This window comes from Chrysoperla carnea, chromosome 1, assembly GCF_905475395.1.
Source record: "Chrysoperla carnea chromosome 1, inChrCarn1.1, whole genome shotgun sequence".
Lineage (NCBI taxonomy): Eukaryota > Metazoa > Arthropoda > Insecta > Neuroptera > Chrysopidae > Chrysoperla > Chrysoperla carnea.
Genome location: NC_058337.1, coordinates 121,886,267 through 121,905,384, shown reverse-complemented (window position 1 = coordinate 121,905,384; position 19,118 = coordinate 121,886,267). Strand labels below are relative to the sequence as shown.

Below are 19,118 nucleotides of genomic sequence, written 5' to 3'. Positions count from 1 at the left end.
CAGTCGATTTAACAGTCGTTGTTGGCATTTCTGATGGTCCCAGTAGAGTACTTGATAAATTAATAGTGCTTGGTTTTTCAATCGGTGACTCTTTCTCACTTGGCGCTTTCTTAGCTTCGGTATCTTTCGGTGTTTCCTTGTCTGGTGATGGTGATAAATCTTTTGCTTCGGGTAACGTTTGTAACGGTGGTTTTAAGGTACCTCCATCTTCTTCTGAACTAGGTATCGACAAGGATCTTTCCGAAATACGACGTAATTCAGTATGACCTACATCTAAACTTCGATCATATGGTAAAATTTCTGATTTTCTTGGTTGTGGGGGTGATCCTTCAATTTCAGTTGACGACATTGTATATTGTAAGTGAGTTTGACGTTCTGATTCATATTTTAAAATCGATTCCATTTCTTTTCGATGTTGTGGCGGTGAAAATTCTAATTTTGTGGGGGTTGCCTCCGCGCTACCAAATACATCATCTGAATCTAATGATTCGTCATCGGAACTGAAGGACGTAATCCGAACTTTTCCTTTATTCTTTGAAGATTTTTTATTTTGTGAGCGTGGTTTATTTATACGCTTCGGCTTACCATCTTTTGCATCTTTTCGAGCTTTATTTATTATGTCAGCATTATATTTAGCTTTAAATACATTTTTCGCATCATTTTTTTGTTTAATGTCAACTTTATTCAATGCAGTTTTTGATTCATCAACAATTGAAAAACTATGCGGTGGTGAATCACTTTCAATACGACTTAATTTCATATTCAGTGTTTCAAGTACAGATGGGTCAATTTTTGTAATATCACGTTTTGGACTCGACATTAAAACTGGTAAATCATTCTTATCAATTTCCAAGGTAATAGGATTGATATTACTTAAATCAACATTTTGTGTAAATAAAAATTGCGATTGAGGCGGAGGTTGTATTGGTTCTTCTAATGCTTTCTCTAATTCAGGTTTTAAATTTTTCGGTGATGATATATCGGAACTTAATTTACGTTTTGGTAAAACGTCTACAATTTGTACATCAACCTTATTTGTCGGTTCAACTTTTGGTGCGGTTCCATTCATTACATGTCGTTTATGTAAAATGTATGGAATATCAAATGAGTCTTTGGGTGGGAGATTAATTAAATCAAATTGAGTTTTTGCACCTAACACTTCAAATTGACTTTTAGGAACTTCAAATTTTGTTTTTGTACCTTCAACATCTCGCTGTAATATATCGAAATGACCAAATTCGGCTGTAGGCATTTCAAAATGACTAGCGAAACCTTTTGATAGAGGTGGGGCACTGGGTATTTGTCTATATAAATAATCTTCATCACTCGATTCAGCTGGAGTTAAATCAATTGATTTTTGATGCATTAAAGTATGTCTACGGGAATTTGGACCTAATCGTGGTCTATTTGTAATATTATTTGGATCAGATTTCGTTCGTTCAATCGGTAAATGCGCTTGATATTTATCCATATCCTCCCCGTCGATTAGTAATTGCTCAGAACCTTTTGAACTATCTATAAAATCACTTACTATACTTGAAGTGGTTTCAACAGGGAAATTATCCGGAACAATCGGTTCTGGTAAATCATTATCAAGAATCGGTAAAGGAGGATAAGGATATTGATCAGAGAGTCCATCAGCATAATCACTATCCTTTAATTCCTTAATTTTATCATCATCAAAACTAAATATATTACTTTCAACTTGAGCAATTGATTTTGAGCTTTGACCTGGATCTGATTTCGCAGATCTCGATGCACTCTCTGATAAATTTTGTATTTCGGTGGGTAAACCACAAATATTCTCTGGCCAAATATGTGTAGATTTAGATGTACTAGATCTTTGTGTACGTGGTATTGTATTTAATTCAGATTCAAAAATTGCACGATGATTTCGTATATTTTGTTCAGTTTCTACATTTTGCAGACTAACTGAATGTACATGGGGTGTTGTTTCTTTAAATGAGGGAAAACTATCATAATCGGGTATCGATTTCGCTGTATCATTATTGGTCTGTTTATTATAATCGTTGTTTAAAGCAGGGAAAATGAATTCACTAGGTTTAGAGGATGTTGATTTTAAGGTTTCACCAACTATTTTTGGTGATGGAATTGTAGTGGTTGTTGTTTTTGGTTGTTCTAAGGGTTCTGAACTCTTTTTGGATTGTTTTGATTCACGATCACTTTTTGATTCTAAACTAGAAGTACGTGATCCTGAACTAACCTTAGATAATTTTTTACTGCTACCCATGGAATCGTAATAATCACTTTTTGATTCTAAACTAGATGTACGTGATGATAATTTGACGGTACGATAGAACGATCCGTCAGATTTTGGTGGATTTTTTTCGCGAGGTAAATCTCTCGGATCATCCATCATGAAAATATCTTGATGTACATCCGATGTACTCTTATAATGATGGATACGATCGGAATCATCACTATCAGATACAGATTGAATATAATTACCGGAATCTAAACTACCGCTACGTGTTTTATCACTAGGATACGAATGTCGATAACGATATGCCGACGAACTTAGATCATCGTCAGATCGTTCTAATAATTCATAACTATCATGAGATAAATCATCTTGAGATTCAGCTAATTCATAATTACCGGGATCTTCCATGGATTCTTGACTGAGTGTTACCGTACCTGGATAACTACTTGAATAAATTTTATGATCCAAAACTATAATATCCTGTTGAATATCTAAGCTAGTATTTCGATTACTATGCACGTTATATAAACTTTTATGTGAATCATCGTAACGTGTAACCGGTGATTCTAATTTACGTTCCGGTTGACTACCACTTTTTTCGATCGATGACTTCTTTTTAAGTGTTTTTGTTTTCGATTGTATTTGATTTTCAAATGTAAAATCATATAGATCCCGACAACTAGCGCTACGTTGCCATAATTGTGAATTATTTTGTTTATATGATAGATGATCGTATGAATAATCGGGTGCGGTTCTACAATCCAAATTTGATTTTGGTAATGTTTGATTGTAATCGAAATGATCGTTGTAATGGGAATATACAGTTTGGGAATGTGTGGATGTTGTATCTGGTTGTATAGGATTTATATAATACAATGAACCTTCTGATTTTGGTGTGTATTTTGTGTTATGTGGCAGTGATGAGGAATTTGTTATAACATTTGTCTCATTAGAGTACATCGGCGGGATAGTAGTGTGAGTGTGGGTTGTTATGTATGACGTTGGAATGTATTTCTGACCTGTGCTGTTGTCGATGTCTTCGTCTCGATATACCCCCCTCGATTTCGCATCGTGTACTCGGCTCGTACTCGTACAAATTTCCACTGAAACCTGTTAAAATATTGTTTTTTTATTTGTTGTTTTGAAGGGTTTATTATTTATTTAATAATTTATTATAATATTTTAATATTTATTATAAATTTGAAAGGAAACAAATGATAGATTTTAAGGCCGCCGATCGAATTGGTAATTAGAAGTTATCTTTTCCTTACACATTCAAAAATGATGGACCATTTTTATAACACGATTTGATTGAAGAATTGAAAATATTAGCGTATTCAGAGTTCATTCATCAGAAAATAATAATCTACCATAAGTTTTTTTACGATTTATGCCTTTCTTACATCCAATTAACCTAGTATTTAAAGTATTTCGAAAACCAACATTTATTACGACATCTCCATATACAACCTTTTTAAAAGGGTTGTTTAGAATAATTAATTTCTCGTAAACCGTACAGAGAATCGGCTTTAAATTAATACCGAAGACGTATTAAATAATCATTGACACACAAAATTTCAGAATTTTGGTGAAGTTAAAACAAACAAGCCTTGATTAGGGTCTGGTGCGACCCTTAAGGTCTACACGAAACCTTCTTAACATAATAATTAGTTATAAAAAATAAAATAAATAAATAAAAACTCGACCGAATGATATGAAATTCTTATCGAATCATATTGCCGTTAACACGCTTCGATCGACACATCAACGAAGTCGATATCATTTTTTGTTCGCACACACACATATATTTCTTCTTCAAATTGGTGTTAATGCCTTGTTCTGACCGTGAAACGTAAAGATATGTTGAAAAAAATCGAACCCATTACATTATTTTCTCTTTCAAATTTGTTTACTTGTGCATACTGCATAACTTTTAAAGTGTTGACATCTGTATTGGAACTCATAAAAAGTTTTATTTTGAAAATAAATCTAACCAAACGAAAAATGTTACAACTCATTACACGAAGTTTTGTACAACCTAAATTTATAAACATTTGTTTCATTTATTTTAATAATTTGATATTAAATTTTAAAATACCGATTGCGTCGTCAGAGGAGGTGAAGGCGAGCTCGTCGTCACTGTTGTGTCCTCCACCAATACCGTGGGACTGTCTGGGGTGGGTGTGCCCAGTGTGATAGAGCTGCGTGGAGAGTGTGTAGCTGTGCCTTGGCGGCGATAAGCTGACCTCGTCGTCTGAGAAGCCCCCCGCCCCGCTCGTGCTGATTCCATCCGTGATGCTTTGTCGAGCTCCTCCGCTATTGAAAAAATAACGTCAAAATTTAGTTTTATTTGCTTTTTAAATAAATTTCTAGTTTCCTGTTTTTTTAGTTTTTAGAGCACGAAATCAGTTTTTCAACTACAAGGAAATGAGTACCTACCAAGTGAAGGATCGGCGAGAGGTAACAAAGGATGGGCAGATATGCTGGTGCCCACCGATACAGCGTGCACGTTGACAGCACTAGAATGCGCCGAATGGCGGAAAGATGCCGACCTGCGCAGAAGAGAATGAGGAGAGTGAGAATACCTCGTAACTAATTACATCCCTATTTACATTATTTTTCTATGCTCTCAATTTGTTCTAAAAAAATATATTATATTTCACTAACATATATAATAATAATTAATTAATAAAAAACAAACAATTATTTGTTAATTAATAAGTAATAAAAAGAGATTGAATTCGTTCAAAAAAAGTTTCTAATAAAATATATAACATTGAACATTTCATGCTGGATTCTTTTTTGCAAAAACGTTCCGTTATTGCAAAAAACACAACGATTTGTTTGTTTTGAATATATAATATATTTATTGGTGCAAGAAAAAATTAAAATACGTCCAAATGCAGAATAAAAAAAGTAGGTAATTGAAAAATTATTAATTTGTTTTTAATTCGAATATGTTTTGTATATTCTTAAAAAAATAGGTAATAAAGAACATTAAAAAAATAGTGCCATGGAGAAATGTTATAGAGTTTTTTATTTTTTTTTTATTTAAAAATCAATCCAAATGGAAGGCAGCAAAAATTTTTTATTATTACTTTTTGAAAAAATTATTATTATTTTTTTTTATAATTAATTATGTGAAACAATTCCCCCATCCTCCTTCCCTTTGCGCAGCTCAAGAAAAATGGAGAAAAAAACTTAATATAAAAAACTACTAATATAAATAATAGAAAGAAAAATGTAAGTTTTGAATTTTGTAATTCTTTCCTAGCTTTATGTCTGAAAATTTTTCATAATATATTCACAAAGTTTATGTTTTCAATCGTTTTTCAAAATTTTGATAAATAATTATCACAGGGGAAATTTTTAAATTGTCTTAGTTTAAACAACATGAACCGTACTTAGTCTGAGAAGTAAAACAAAGCTGTATAGCCATTTCTTTTTCATGAAAATTATTTAAGAATTAAATCCTTTCAATTTAATCTTAAACCATTCAGGTTTATATCCCTAGAGGAGCAACGTCTTTTGAGAGCAAAAAAATGAGCGGAAATTCAAATTTTTGTTAGTTAGTTTTTATTGCTTATCGCTGATTTCACTTTTAGTTCCTGTTTGGACCCGAAATCTTGAATCCTGGAAGCAATCTCGGCGAAGAAGCTGTGGGCTTTCTGTGTGTTTTTTGTCCTCGGCAGAATCTTACTTAAGGAATCCAACCTCCTAAACTTCATCTGCTTAAAATAGCAACTCTTACCCGGAGGTGTCTCGCCTTCGAACGACAGGTGTCCTCAATGAGGGCACGGAGGAACCTTTGGTCTGGGTGCTAGGTTTAGGGTACTCCTCTTTGTATTATTATTATTGCTTATGGCTGAATTGCGTTCAAGAACCGTCAATAACATAGGAGAGAGTTTACGACCTCGAGACCTCTCCTGAAATCATTTCGTATTAATATAATGGATAATTTTGACACAACCATAATGCACCATCGCATAGAGTAAGCTAAAGTGGTCGAATTTAAAGCAAAAAAAACGCTAAAATCATCGCTTTAAACAGATTCGACAACTTCTTATTGTAAGAGCATATTGGAAAGTGCCTATAAAAAATGTTTCGATGATTGGGAAAATGCTAGTGCAATTTCGTCATATTTGCCCGACTTAAAGAAGAGAACACAATATATGAAGATAGCAAAAATTGTTTTTCGAAGATAGAAAAGATTTCAACAACTTTGTAATTAAAATTTCATGAGCTGATGGAAAATTTATTAAATTCAAAACAGTACTGTTAAATTTTCATTTTGATAATTTTTGTAAATATTATGTGAGCAACTTTCAGACATATAAATAAGAAAAAAAAAGGTAAATTTACAATCATGCAACAAAAAGAGTAAGTTATGCGGGAAAGTTTCATGCTTTTATTTTAAGAGAAAAATATATAGGCTGCAATTTTGTTTGTATTTTATGATAATTTGTAGAAGAAACAATAATGCATTTGTAATTTGGAAATCAATAACATTTACACAAGAATAATTTGTATAATACAAACCTTTGAAACGTTTGACGTTTCACATAATTATCGCGTACGAATTCCACCATTTGTTTTTGAGTTTTTCCGCTATACCTGAAATTAGATTTAAAGAAATTAATTTCAAACTTTAAAATTATTAAATTTTGATCACTACTAGTTGTAAGATAAATTTTCATGCGCAAATTATTATGATCGAAGACCAGATCCAGGACGTGGCTATTTAAATATTTTCATCGCAAGTGCCTATTTTCAAGAACTAGGAAAAAAATTGAAATCAAGTGTTATCAAGAGTTTATGGTAAACGGTATTGCTGGAAGCCTGTTACATACAGAACCATATATTTTATTTAGAAAAAAAAAAACTGTAAAATTCTTTGACATCAGCTAATTTCTTAGGTGTGACTATTTTCAAACGCCATAATTGGTTCAAAAGCTCTACGGATCTTGAGTCCTAGGGTCAACGAACATACAAAAAGAAATTTAATAGGCTATTGTCAAAGCTGTTTCTTTAACCTTCAGGCTATTTTTCATATTTAAATCGGAGGTCTAGTTCGCCGTAGCTTAGGTTCCATCTATATAAATGCCAAAAATAATGGGAAATTCGAAGTCATTCAAATTCGGAAAAAAACAGAAATTTTAAAATTCATACCTAAAAGAGCTACCACGTGAAATCACTCTTGTTTTATGACGTGAAATATTTTTAACCACAGCACATCGGAAAAATCCATGATGTTCAACACATTTTTTCCAGAAATTTTTACATTCATTTCGTCCTTCAAAGTAAAATTCTACTAAATCCTTGTAAACGCCCTATTAAAACAAACATAAAATATTATTTCTAAAAGAAAAACCTTATTAATTAGTTAACTCACATAACTTTCTGGGTGAAGTTTAATAAGAAATCGTTTACGTTTAAATGAAATTTTTCTAATTTTAGCCCATGAAAACGTATTTATTTTACTAAAATGTTGGAAGACAACAATTCCCATATGCGCAACAGATAAATTTAATGTAATACCATCATGATCTTTTGCTGGGTGCATTTTCATTCCATATAATTCACAACGACGTGCTGTTTCCAACAAATTTAAATCAGCTTCGGCTGGTGATTGACCACTAAAAAAATTCACAGTTTTAATAAACTACTCAGATCTCAATCAATTTGACAATTACAATGGTTTGAGAAAATTATTTGAATTTTCTGACAGAGAGAAAGTTTTTTTTGAAAGTTGACTAAAAATTACTAAGAAAAAATAATTTTTTTTTTGTAATTTTACGATTGAAAGTGGTATTTTTAAACCGTAAATTTAAACAACAGTGACGTCAACATATCGCTTTGGTAACGCCATCGCACGGAGAAATGATAAAATAACATACAAGATGATAAAAGGTTTGTTTCTTAACTTGTTTTCAAAATATTATAACATAATTTTACATGGAAACAAGCCGAAAAATGTGAATTTAGCATAATTCCGATTGACTGTCAGCCTCAAGATGTCACAACCATTCACAAGTTGTTTTTTATCCAAAAATATTACTATTTTTTATTAATAATTAATAAAAATATAGAATTATTAACTTCTCTATTGACAAAAGGCAAGAATAGTCTAAGCTCTGAAGTATTGACTTATTCGTAAATCGTAAGTGATCTAATGATGTATTTTGAGAGGAAGAATGAATTTAGATTACCATACCCCTCAAATTCAAACAACTTGTTGTATCAACTTCTAAAAGGTTTGAAGTAATGGGACGTTGTCCATTTTTATAACAAAATACTTACGCATGTTTTTTATGATTTTCCATAATGCGGCATTCTAATTCATGGTCTTGATGGGGGACAAATTTGTATGACGAGAGGTACGTATGATCTGGATAATCTTCTGCTACATAATCACCACATTCCGCTATAAAATTAAACGTTTATTTAATATAATCATACAAGGTAATTACTCTTTCCATCGGGTACGCAGGATTTAATTTTAAAATAAAACGTAATTAAATCCAGAACTCTTGCAGAGTATTTGGCTAGTAGGCTAGAGGTCATGTGATTCGACGATTCCCACCAAGTGTGTATATTTCTTGGGTGAAAACAATGAGTTGAAAAATAGATCGAAAGTAAAAAATTAATAATTAAAATTATTATAAGATTATAAGCAAGCTCCACTTATCAATAGTTCTGGTTTAAAAAAAATTAAATCCGACGTAAATCCAAAAGGTTTTTATGTATACCTTGAACTATATAACTAGCCATTAAAGCTGCTGTATTATCATTGCACTGTAAATGAGCTTGAGAAAGATCTCGTTTAATTTGTAAACAAAATAAATAACGTGTAAATTCTTCTTCTAATTGGCCTGGGTCCGGGGTGTAAAATTTAACACAAAAACGTAATAATGGATCAATTAAAGATAATCCTAATTGACGAGATACTGGTTTTTGTAAATCCAACCAATACTATAAAATTAAAAATAGCAAAAAATTTTAATGTAATATTATCAGTGTACTAAAGATATAATTTAATTATATTTACCCTAGTTCCAGCTAGGTCTTGGTATTCGAGACCAAAATAATCGGCTTCTAATAGATGCAATTGCTTACAAACTTGATCAAATAAAACTCGCCCTAATGCTTTGGCCTAGAAAATTTATACAATTTGAAATTTTTTAATATATAGCAAATATTTCAAGTTACAATTCCTTAAATAATGATTTTATGTATTTTCTGTGTCACAAAAAAACGCGTATTTGAGTATATGTAACTACACTATGTAAACCGATGCGATTTTTGGGACACTGAGTGTAGCTTATGGTTTGATGTTTTTTTATACCCTGAATATATGAAATATATATATCAAGGTATTTAATTTTAGTCCTAAGTTTGTAACACTTAGAAATATTGATAATATAAATCGAGAACTCAAAAACGAAAAGAGATATCGAACTGAAATTTTTATAGCGTGCTCAGGATGTAAAAAGTGAGTTTGAGTTTGTAAATGAGCAACATAGGTCAATTGGTTTTGGGCCCGTAGAATAAAAGTTTAAATTTAAAAAATATCCCTAAAAAATATACAACTTTTGTTTGAAACTTTTTTTCGTAAACATAATTTTTTCCCCGTGAGAGCGCAAATTAGGGCAAAACTTTTTCTCTAAAACTATAAACGACAGAGAAATTTTGTAGGTATCTTCAGCTATTGAGATACAGAGACGTTTACGCCCATAAGCGCAATTTTATCACGCTTTGTCATCAGAAGCTTAATTAAACGTCCAAGGCGAGCATAAACAATATTTAGTTTTCGCGGTTCAATACATTTAGGAATCTTTCATTTCAATATTTCGAAAAGTTTGGTATCTATGGTAACTGATATAATAGGTATTGTATGGAGTGTCCTAAAATTCAAGGGGCTATTTATTCTAAAATGGAATATATTTTCGTGAGATTTTAAATCTTCATGCTTGTTACATTATGAAGAAATTTACAAAAAATTGAGTCATTTTAAAATGGTCAAATGAATTTTGGAATACAAGTATTTAAATCACCTTGAAGGAACCTAAAGCATTCAAGGAATTCTCAACTGAATTTTTCACACATAAGTAATCATAAAAGTGGCGCTTTGATCTAACTATCGATTATTATAAATTTCAAAAACTAAATGAAGTTTGGTCGCTGAACTTTTATAGCCGTAGTTCATTTAGTATTCATATTTGTAAAAATTTGTCATTTTAAAAACTAAACAAGATATTGAAAAATGGTCAAATCAAAGCGCCAAAAAAATCATTGTGCCATTACATATAATAATACAAAATTTAAGTGTAATTATACCTGAATTTGAAACATGGTTATGGAATCATCTAACATTTGTACTCGTACGGCAAGCATTTTTCCACCTTTTTTAGGAGTTGCTGGTGGTGTACGAGCTCCACCGTCAACTCCTGCTGGTGTAGAATGTGAATGATGCATTGTTCGTCCACTCCCAACCAAACCACAACCGTCAGTTGTTAATTCTCCCGTCGAACATGCCCGCTGTGAGTCCATCATTCGATTTCGCGACATTAGAGATTTGCTAACCTTTATACATCTAAAAAATTGAAATACTATTCACTATCACGATCAATCAAATTTACATAGTTTTTTTTTTAAAACATGAAACTGATTTCTTTTGACCTTATTAGAAACAAATTCACTTTCAAAAAATTCGTAAATGACCTTTAAATAATACAGAAATTTTATCGCGCAAAATTTTTGTAGGAAAACATACAAAAATATACTAGTTTTATTTAAGTATGAATTTACTAATTAATTTAAGTTATCCAATAATTTTTTTTTTTTTTTTATAAGTAATCAATTAAAGTTTTTGTACTAAATTACGTCATGAGATTCAATTATTTTAATTGGATTTAAACTTTAAACTCTACCTACATGGAAAAGCTAACTAATAAAATTGTATTTATAAAATATCAGGTACATTCATTGAATTAAAAAAATAAATAAACATGCAACCATATGGTTAAAAAAACGGAAATTTCTTAATTTCTACAATGAATGAGTAAAATAAATTTATTTTTAAAAAAGAACACTTTAAATAAGCGACTATAGAAATACAAAATAATTAAGAATTGTAATTACTTTAAATTGATTTGTTTATATTAGTCTGATGAATATAAAGCATGCATTATGGTAAGTAACATTTGAATAAATATTTTTTAATTAAAATGCTTGTAATTATTTAATTTAAAAATGACAATAATAATAATAGGTCTCTTAAATTGTGAAAGCCAAACCCAAATCAATTCGAAAAGCTGCTCTAGTAAACACATACGTCTATATATGTGAGTGTACATTGATATGAGAGAGATAAAAAGTGTGTCGGCAATTCTGTGATTTATAATTTGAAATTGCTACACACCCAAGAAAGTATTGAAATGACAGTAAACTTGATATTAAATGGCATAAACAACGACACATTTTAAAGAAAATATGTACATCGTTTTTACGTTTTATTTGATTTTTGTAATCACTATACCCGCTTTCTAACTTACATTATATTTCATTTTTATATTTTAGTGATTAGATATTTTTTAAATTACGATTTTTTTATTTAGTTATTAGAAAACTCACAACACAACTCTCACACAAACTATATGTCGAGATTAATCTGTGTCGAGTTTATGACATCTATTTTAAGATACCCAAGGTACTTTGTATGGATTTTATAAGGTTGAGATTTCATATTTTAAAACAAGTGAAGGTATAACAACTAACAGAATTTGTTGTTTAAACACCCTAGACATATTAAGTGAAGAGACAAACAGATGGACATAAATGGAAAAAAAACTGCTAGTAATTCCTCCCTATTTTATTCGAATAATTTCATATAAATAACATATTCGTTTCAATAAAAATTGTTTATTTTTAGAAATGGAACAATTTTCATTTAATAATTTTTCTTCCATCTCTCACGGTTTAATGTATTGAAAGAAAAATAATGAATTTGGGGACCCTAAGTTACCTAAAAACTTGTAAATATAATTAAAGAGAATTGAAAAAAACTATATAACTTTTTCTCATGACGTCCTTCGGATTATGTAAGATTTAGATTGATAATAATATTAAATAATATTTAGGAGGGATGATTGTTTTGGGTGCCTTTCTGACTTCATTATATTTTACTACTTGAGGTAATCATGAAATCACCTTAACGTTAGTATTGAGTAACTTTCCAACAATCATATCAATCGGACTTATAGTTTTCCAAAAATCGTTCTTATGTGAAATAAAATATCTTAGTAAAAGTTGCAATTTAAAATATTGCATTCTGTTCTCCAAATTGATTGTTACAAATGTTACAAACATTTTGCTTATGGGCTTGAAAATAGAATTTTTAGTTGACATATTAGGTCATTCTCATGTATATGGAGGTAAATTCAGTTTTGAGAATAACACCGACTGAGATTTGATGCGACAGGTTCAATAATTTTACCTATTCAATTAGAACTGGTTTTGTTGAATTTAAATTTATTGATAAAAAAAACAGAGCGTCTTATACAAAACAAGAATTTATTTTATTTATTTTGAAAAAGTGTATATATACATATCTTATATAATAGTTAAGAATTTATCGATCACAAGTAGGCAAATTCACTCTAAAGAATATATTTAATTCAATAATAGATGAAAATACTAAAAATGCTATGTACATTAATAAACAAGTCAAACCAATTTTCCAATCCAATCTGAAACAAATGAATTTAAATTATAAACTCATAATAATAACTGTAAAAAAAGTGACCATCAAATTTGGTTTTATTCATTTGTTTTAAATCCTGTTTAATTTTTAATCTCATATATTTGAATTTGAAGTTTTTGATGAAATTTCAAAATTTACTTCAAACTATGAAGAGAGGGTAGATAAGGGTGCTCTCGTGGAAATGGATTCATCAATGATACATTGGCTAGTTTTGTGCTAAGCCAAAAAACTGTTGAATTAATGCAATTTTTAGGCCAAAAATTTATGATTTGCCTCTTTTTAGACCAAAATTTACTGTTTTTCACCCTGTTATGCCAAATACCATGATCAATTTACTTACACAAATTTATTAAATATAAAAGCTAAATAGAGTAAAACCAGTGACGAAAATAACGAAACCGCTGAGTATGTGAGACCAGATGAATTAATTTGTATAAAATGTTGACCTTCATGGACTGGATAAAATGCACTTTTAATAAGCCATGGTAATCCTAAGCATAATAATATATCGAATGTATTTGAGCCCAAAGAATTACTAACGCCCATTGCACCATGTCCTAAAAATTAAATTTTAAAGTATAATATTAACAGTAGTGACATCTGTATCAGTTATACTATAGGTTAGAAAATAATTCGGTAATATCGTGATCTATAAGATGGACATACCTTGATTTGTAACAATAACACTAGATACCGCTTCAGGTACACTAGTTCCTGCTGCTAAAAATGTTAAACCCATCACAGAATCGGGTATTTCCAATGTATCACCTGAAAATTTTTACAATTATTAAAAATTAACCATTTTTTTAAATACACTTTTGTAGAACAATATAACGATATGAGGTTAAATAACAAACGCAGACAAAATTAATCTAACAACCATCTAGGATGCAGACTTCTTTCGAGGGGTCATTATGAACTTTCTATATGCATTTTTTGAGTATTTTATTTTGCGATTGAACGAGAAGTTTCTGAAATTTCTCCGGAATATCGCTCTTTTTTACGATTTCAGTTAAGATGTTTGTCTCCGTACAATATTGAAAAAAAAATGTTTTGGACTATATACACGGTAATAGAATACACGCTTGTAGTCAAATAACGTGTTATATTTTTAACTCAAATGTACCACGTGACTGTTTGTCATAATAAATATTGTATATCAATATGTTGTTGATATAGATATCTCTTTTCAACTACCAATACTCTATGTATAGTTGTTTCTCTTCAACAATAAAATTGATTAACTGTGCGTTATTATACCTCAATAATGAAACAGTCAATATAATTTTGAGTTTTTTTATTAAACGCAGAACAAATACATCAATGTTCAGTTAGTTTTTCGAAAATATCTGAGGGTTAGTTTTTTTTTTCTAGAATTAAAAAAGTTGTTAAACACACAACCTCTTCTATGCTTTCCATGTTAATGATTCGAACTTTAATTAAGTTAATCTCGAGTTAAAGACGGTCAATCTACTTCAAATTTTTATGGTAATTGTATTAAAATATTCTTAATAAGTATAAAAAAATTTAGAATTTTTTGACTCTATAGTGGGACAACAAACTTAAGAAAACTCACCTATTACAGTGATAAACCAAGCTGTACAATACGAAGTAGCTCCAATCCACAAAATACACATGAAAAATGAAACTATAACTAATTTTGGTCGCTTATGTATATTTGGTATGGTGCAATATAACACAAATGATATTGGCCACGTTATTATCCAAAATAGTTTACCACAGGAAGATACATCTTGGTCTGGCCATTTCCAAATTTCTGTAGATTCCTCTGAAATAATTAAAACAAAAATTTTAACTATAATACATTTCCGTGATTGATTGAATAACAAGTCGCAGTTTAAACCATTGAAGAAAGAAACATGAAATTTGAAATACGTATTCTTTCGAGGGTATATTCTATGTCAAAAAAAATGCTCGTTTTAAAGCATTCTAAGTGTTACTATTATAACATAACATATGATGAGTACGCTTAGAATGTTTTAAGTGTAGCAGTTTTTTTGGAATTAAGTATACGTGCAAAGGGTTTTTTGAAAATCAACCTTTAAATGGTTAACCTGTGAATTGTCGTGTGCCACTAAAATATATAAGTACCTAAATTTTCCATTTCTTGATACTGCACTCCCATTTCATTGGATCCATTCTCAGGTTGTCCAATCACGGGTACACCAAGGGTTGAACCATTATGCTGTATTACATTCTTATCTGTTTTAAGTAATGGTCGAATTTCTGTTACATCTCTATAAGTGGAACGTTTTCTAAAATACCTTACAAATTTCTTAACTCCATTACTGATTTCTTCATTAAAGTACATAGCTAAAATAAATTATAATATAATTAGAATTTTATAAATGTTAAGAATTCTGAGCATGTAAAGCTGCTTTATGGAAAAAAAGCTTAGATCCTGAGTCATTTATTCTTCTACTACAATGGGATAATGAATATAAGCGTTGCTTTGTTCGATCCAAGATCCCTAGATGTATTGAACAGAAAGAACATGCATATAGGGACCTTGGTTCGAATAAGCCTTTTGCACAAATATGCGGTCCCGTTGACTAAGGACTGTCAATTTTTTTTGTCTTAAGAAAAAATTAAGATATAAATATTTACTTGAAATGTAGAATAAATATGCTGCAACGAGACAAAATGCTTCCATTGAATCAATTCTTCCATCATCTAATACTAATATTAAAAATATCACGGATAGCCCATACATTAAGCAATCACGGCTTACGGGCCACCAGTCTAATTGTATCGTCTGGAAAACAGAATCATTTATGTTAAAAAATATTTTAAAATTTGGAATCTATGAAATAAATGTTTTAAAATAATATTTTTTATTGAAAAGCTTTCAATTTGCTGAGAACTTGGAATGAACAAAAGTATTCAATAAAATCTTTTAAAATTTATACTGAAGCTATTTAATTTCTGAAGTAAAACTTGTTGTATTTACTTCTAGTAATAATATTTACTTTTATACCTAAAATATAATTGTGGAAACGCAAAGAAATAATATATTTTATACGCAGGGTGGTCCAATTTATAACAGCAGAACTCATTATAAATTTATGGCTGCAGAAGCATCCTTTTCTAGATACAAGGTGTAAATTTTGAAAGTATAATAATAATTTTGTGAATATTGCCATAACGACTGCTAAGGATTCTTCATGATTCAAAGCCAGTGTGGTCATAAATTAAGAAAATCAGAGGTAGAGATATGGGTACGACATCACTTCCTTCGGAGAAAAAAAATGATCCTTTGTTGTTTTAAGTAAACCATTAATGCCTTCTAGTATATTTATCTATAGGTGGCTTCCGCGCGATCAAATTAATCGCTCAACCTGCTTATGATTTATGGTAAATTTATTTTTCACTACCGAAAGTAAGTAGCTAAAAATTAAAAATGTTACTTAAAGTCAAATGATCCAATATTCACGTGGGATAATATTGTAAGCTAATAACTGATAAGCTAAATTGGAAACTGATAAACTAAATTGGAAACAATAGATAACAATTAAACAATGTGCAATTATGAGTCATCAACAGATTAAATACACTTGAAGATAGGAGAATTATTATCGTTTGTGAAAAATACCCAGAGATAAAAAAAATCACCTGTCTCGAAAATAAACCACAACAAGCTGGAACAGCTAAAACATTGAACACTGCCGATCCAACAATAGTACCAACACCAAGATCACCTTGTGTGATAAAAGTTCCCACACAATTTATAAACAATTCCGGGCTAGAAGACGCTGCTGCCATAAAAGTAGCTCCCGCAACATCCTCTGCCATTCTTAGTGCTGTAAAAAAAAAATTACTTTAAGAAATTCGAATGGACAATTTTTCATGTTTAACAAATTTCTAGAAATTTTTTTTGAGTGATTCACGATGCCATAGACAGACACACAGATTGACAGACAACCATAGCGGTCAAACTTATAATACCCACTTTTTATCTGGTTGAGGGTTAAAAAAAAGTTCGTTGAAGGGTGTGATGTTTGACCGAAACATGTCACTATTTTCAAATTGATCACTTAAATTTAGATATATTTTTAATTAATACTTACAATTGCACATCATCTTGATGGCAGGCACAAAATAATCATCACAAACGATTGCCAAGAGTACAAAGAAGTAACACGAGGCAATAAAATGTATAAGGACATAGCCTTGTTTACGTTGAGTCCTTGTGAATCCATCGTTGGGAAATTCATCGATTGCTGGTGGTGTACAATTTATTCCTAATTCGTCTTCGATTGTTAATAAATGGCGTTGATTTAAACTTGGCTCGCCTAAATTACAAATAAAAAAATTAATTCATATTCTAGAGTTTTAGTACAGTACAAGATGTTACAAAAAACGGCTAATAAAGAAAATGAAAGAAACCGCACGCATTTTGCTAAAGCTTCATGGAATGTGTTTCTAAGGTGCCAAATATCATTAGTAAGACATGAGTTAGTGGTGCAAATGTTTCTATTTGTTAAAAAACAATAAATTTTGAATTCAATGAAACGATCAATATTAAAATTCACTTAAAAAGTTAGTAAAGAGGAAACTTGTATGACGTAAATGTTAAGTGTTTGTCAAATAATCGAAAACTATTATACATGTATAACGTATACGTAATTCAAGTTGCCTATTTATCAATTTTTTAAGTCAACTTTAACGTTGATCATTTCATTGAATTAACAATTTATTGTTTATTAACAAATAGAAACATTTGCACCACTAACTCATGCCTTACTAATGATATTTGACACCCAAGAAAAGATTTTAGCAAAATGCGCGCGGTTTCTTTCAATTTCCTTTATATTTTAACATCTTTTACTGTACTATTTATGAAAATTAAACAAAATAAAGGTTTACCTTGTAATTCAGATCTGCGATCATTGCTAGAAAATTGCTGAGAAACTAAACTAATAATCACATAAGTTCCAAGTATTCCAGTAATTAATACTAATCGTAAGATTAACGCTATTCTAGTGCGTTTTGATTTAATAGATACACCCATATCACGTTACGAACAACTTGAAAAAAATTTATTACGCAACAAGCGCGTGATAATTATTACGTAATGATATGAAATAAAAATGAAGAATTGAATTAAGAAGTAATTCTTAAAGAAATAAATATAGTAATTTGTATATTAATTTAAAGTTATTGTCAGAAAACAGATAACATTTTCGATTTGAAATAAAACTTATATTTATACACCTTATTTGTCTAAATTCGAGATTGAAACGGTTATAAAAGTTATTAATGATTTTAATTCCATTTATATATTCAAGTTTTTCTATAATTTCTTATCACCTTATTATTGAAAAGGTAGTTTTAGAATAAATATTGATAAATTTATTGAAGATAAATTTTTTTTGGAATTATAATTTTATTAATTGATTGAAAATAATTTATTTACAATGTGTAATGAAATCGTAATTAATCGTAATTAAACTAAATGCGTGTAAGATGTAATTTGTTTTTTGCTGATTAAACTGGAAATTCGTTTTAGGTCACGGGCGTACCTAAAATGAAATTGGTTTGTAGACACTTTTAGTAAAATGGCTAGACAGGCTATCACTAATTTGAAATCGTTAAATTTAATCGTTGAATAAATAGGTATACAAGTTTGTGATGTGTTGGATCGGTAAAAATGTAGACCCGCGTATGCGGGACCAGATCGTATCAGAGTCAAAATTCGTCGATACAGTTCATCAGAGTGAAATCTGCTGATACAGATCTTTGTTTCATAAAATAAAAAATGAAGTAATGCTTTCTATTAGCAGAATTGACTCGAATTAAATTTGAATGAAAGTATAGCATTAATTAACAGGAAGTAATTGGCGCCCCCCCTTAAGTTCATGTCTACTACGGTTTGTTTTTAGATCGTGCCTCTGTTATTGTATTACTATATTAGGTCGTGGGTACACGATCTAAAAATTACAAATATAACTTTATATCCATAATAAATATGTATTTCATATTCAGGGCCGGATTAAACATTTGAGGAGCCTTGGACCGAAAATCAAATGGGCCCCATGTAAGGGTAGACTTTTTTTTTTACAAATTTAAGGCATTATAAGCACTTTTATTTCATACTTTGTGGAAGTATTT

At 30.2% G+C, this 19,118-nt stretch overlaps 2 protein-coding genes across 5 annotated transcripts in view; both read right to left on the bottom strand.

Annotated features, from left to right (window-relative positions):
- The window catches only part of LOC123306102 (FERM, ARHGEF and pleckstrin domain-containing protein 1), a 34,082-nt gene extending 22,279 nt beyond the window's left edge, over positions 1-11,803 (bottom strand). Inside the window, exons 1-11 of one of the 4 annotated variants that reach the window (XM_044887977.1) lie at positions 11,779-11,803; positions 10,562-10,817; positions 9,273-9,377; positions 8,974-9,196; positions 8,525-8,648; positions 7,617-7,860; positions 7,394-7,554; positions 6,764-6,838; positions 4,664-4,776; positions 4,323-4,540; positions 3,244-3,334 (exon numbers count right to left, since the gene is read on the bottom strand). In XM_044887977.1, coding sequence (XP_044743912.1) covers positions 3,244-3,334; positions 4,323-4,540; positions 4,664-4,776; positions 6,764-6,838; positions 7,394-7,554; positions 7,617-7,860; positions 8,525-8,648; positions 8,974-9,196; positions 9,273-9,377; positions 10,562-10,792 — 1,585 coding nt within the window. In that variant the 5' untranslated portion in view covers positions 10,793-10,817; positions 11,779-11,803. Of the gene's footprint in view, positions 1-3,243; positions 3,335-4,322; positions 4,541-4,663; positions 4,777-6,763; positions 6,839-7,393; positions 7,555-7,616; positions 7,861-8,524; positions 8,649-8,973; positions 9,197-9,272; positions 9,378-10,561; positions 10,818-11,365; positions 11,380-11,645; positions 11,731-11,778 lie in introns of those variants that run through there. The other 3 variants (XM_044887976.1, XM_044887978.1, XM_044887979.1) reach the window with 3 other exon arrangements.
- A 1,036-nt stretch (positions 11,804-12,839) lies between these two features.
- On the bottom strand, positions 12,840-18,234 carry LOC123299229 (sodium/potassium/calcium exchanger 3). Its single transcript, XM_044881534.1, has 9 exons — positions 17,874-18,234; positions 17,075-17,299; positions 16,620-16,807; positions 15,615-15,762; positions 15,099-15,320; positions 14,563-14,775; positions 13,653-13,754; positions 13,327-13,543; positions 12,840-12,972 (listed from the first exon to the last, which is right to left on the bottom strand). The coding sequence occupies exons 1-9, from the start codon at positions 18,016-18,018 to the stop codon at positions 12,855-12,857; spliced, it is 1,578 nt and encodes a 525-aa protein (XP_044737469.1). The 5' UTR covers positions 18,019-18,234; the 3' UTR covers positions 12,840-12,854.
- Between the last annotated feature and the right edge of the window lie 884 nt (positions 18,235-19,118).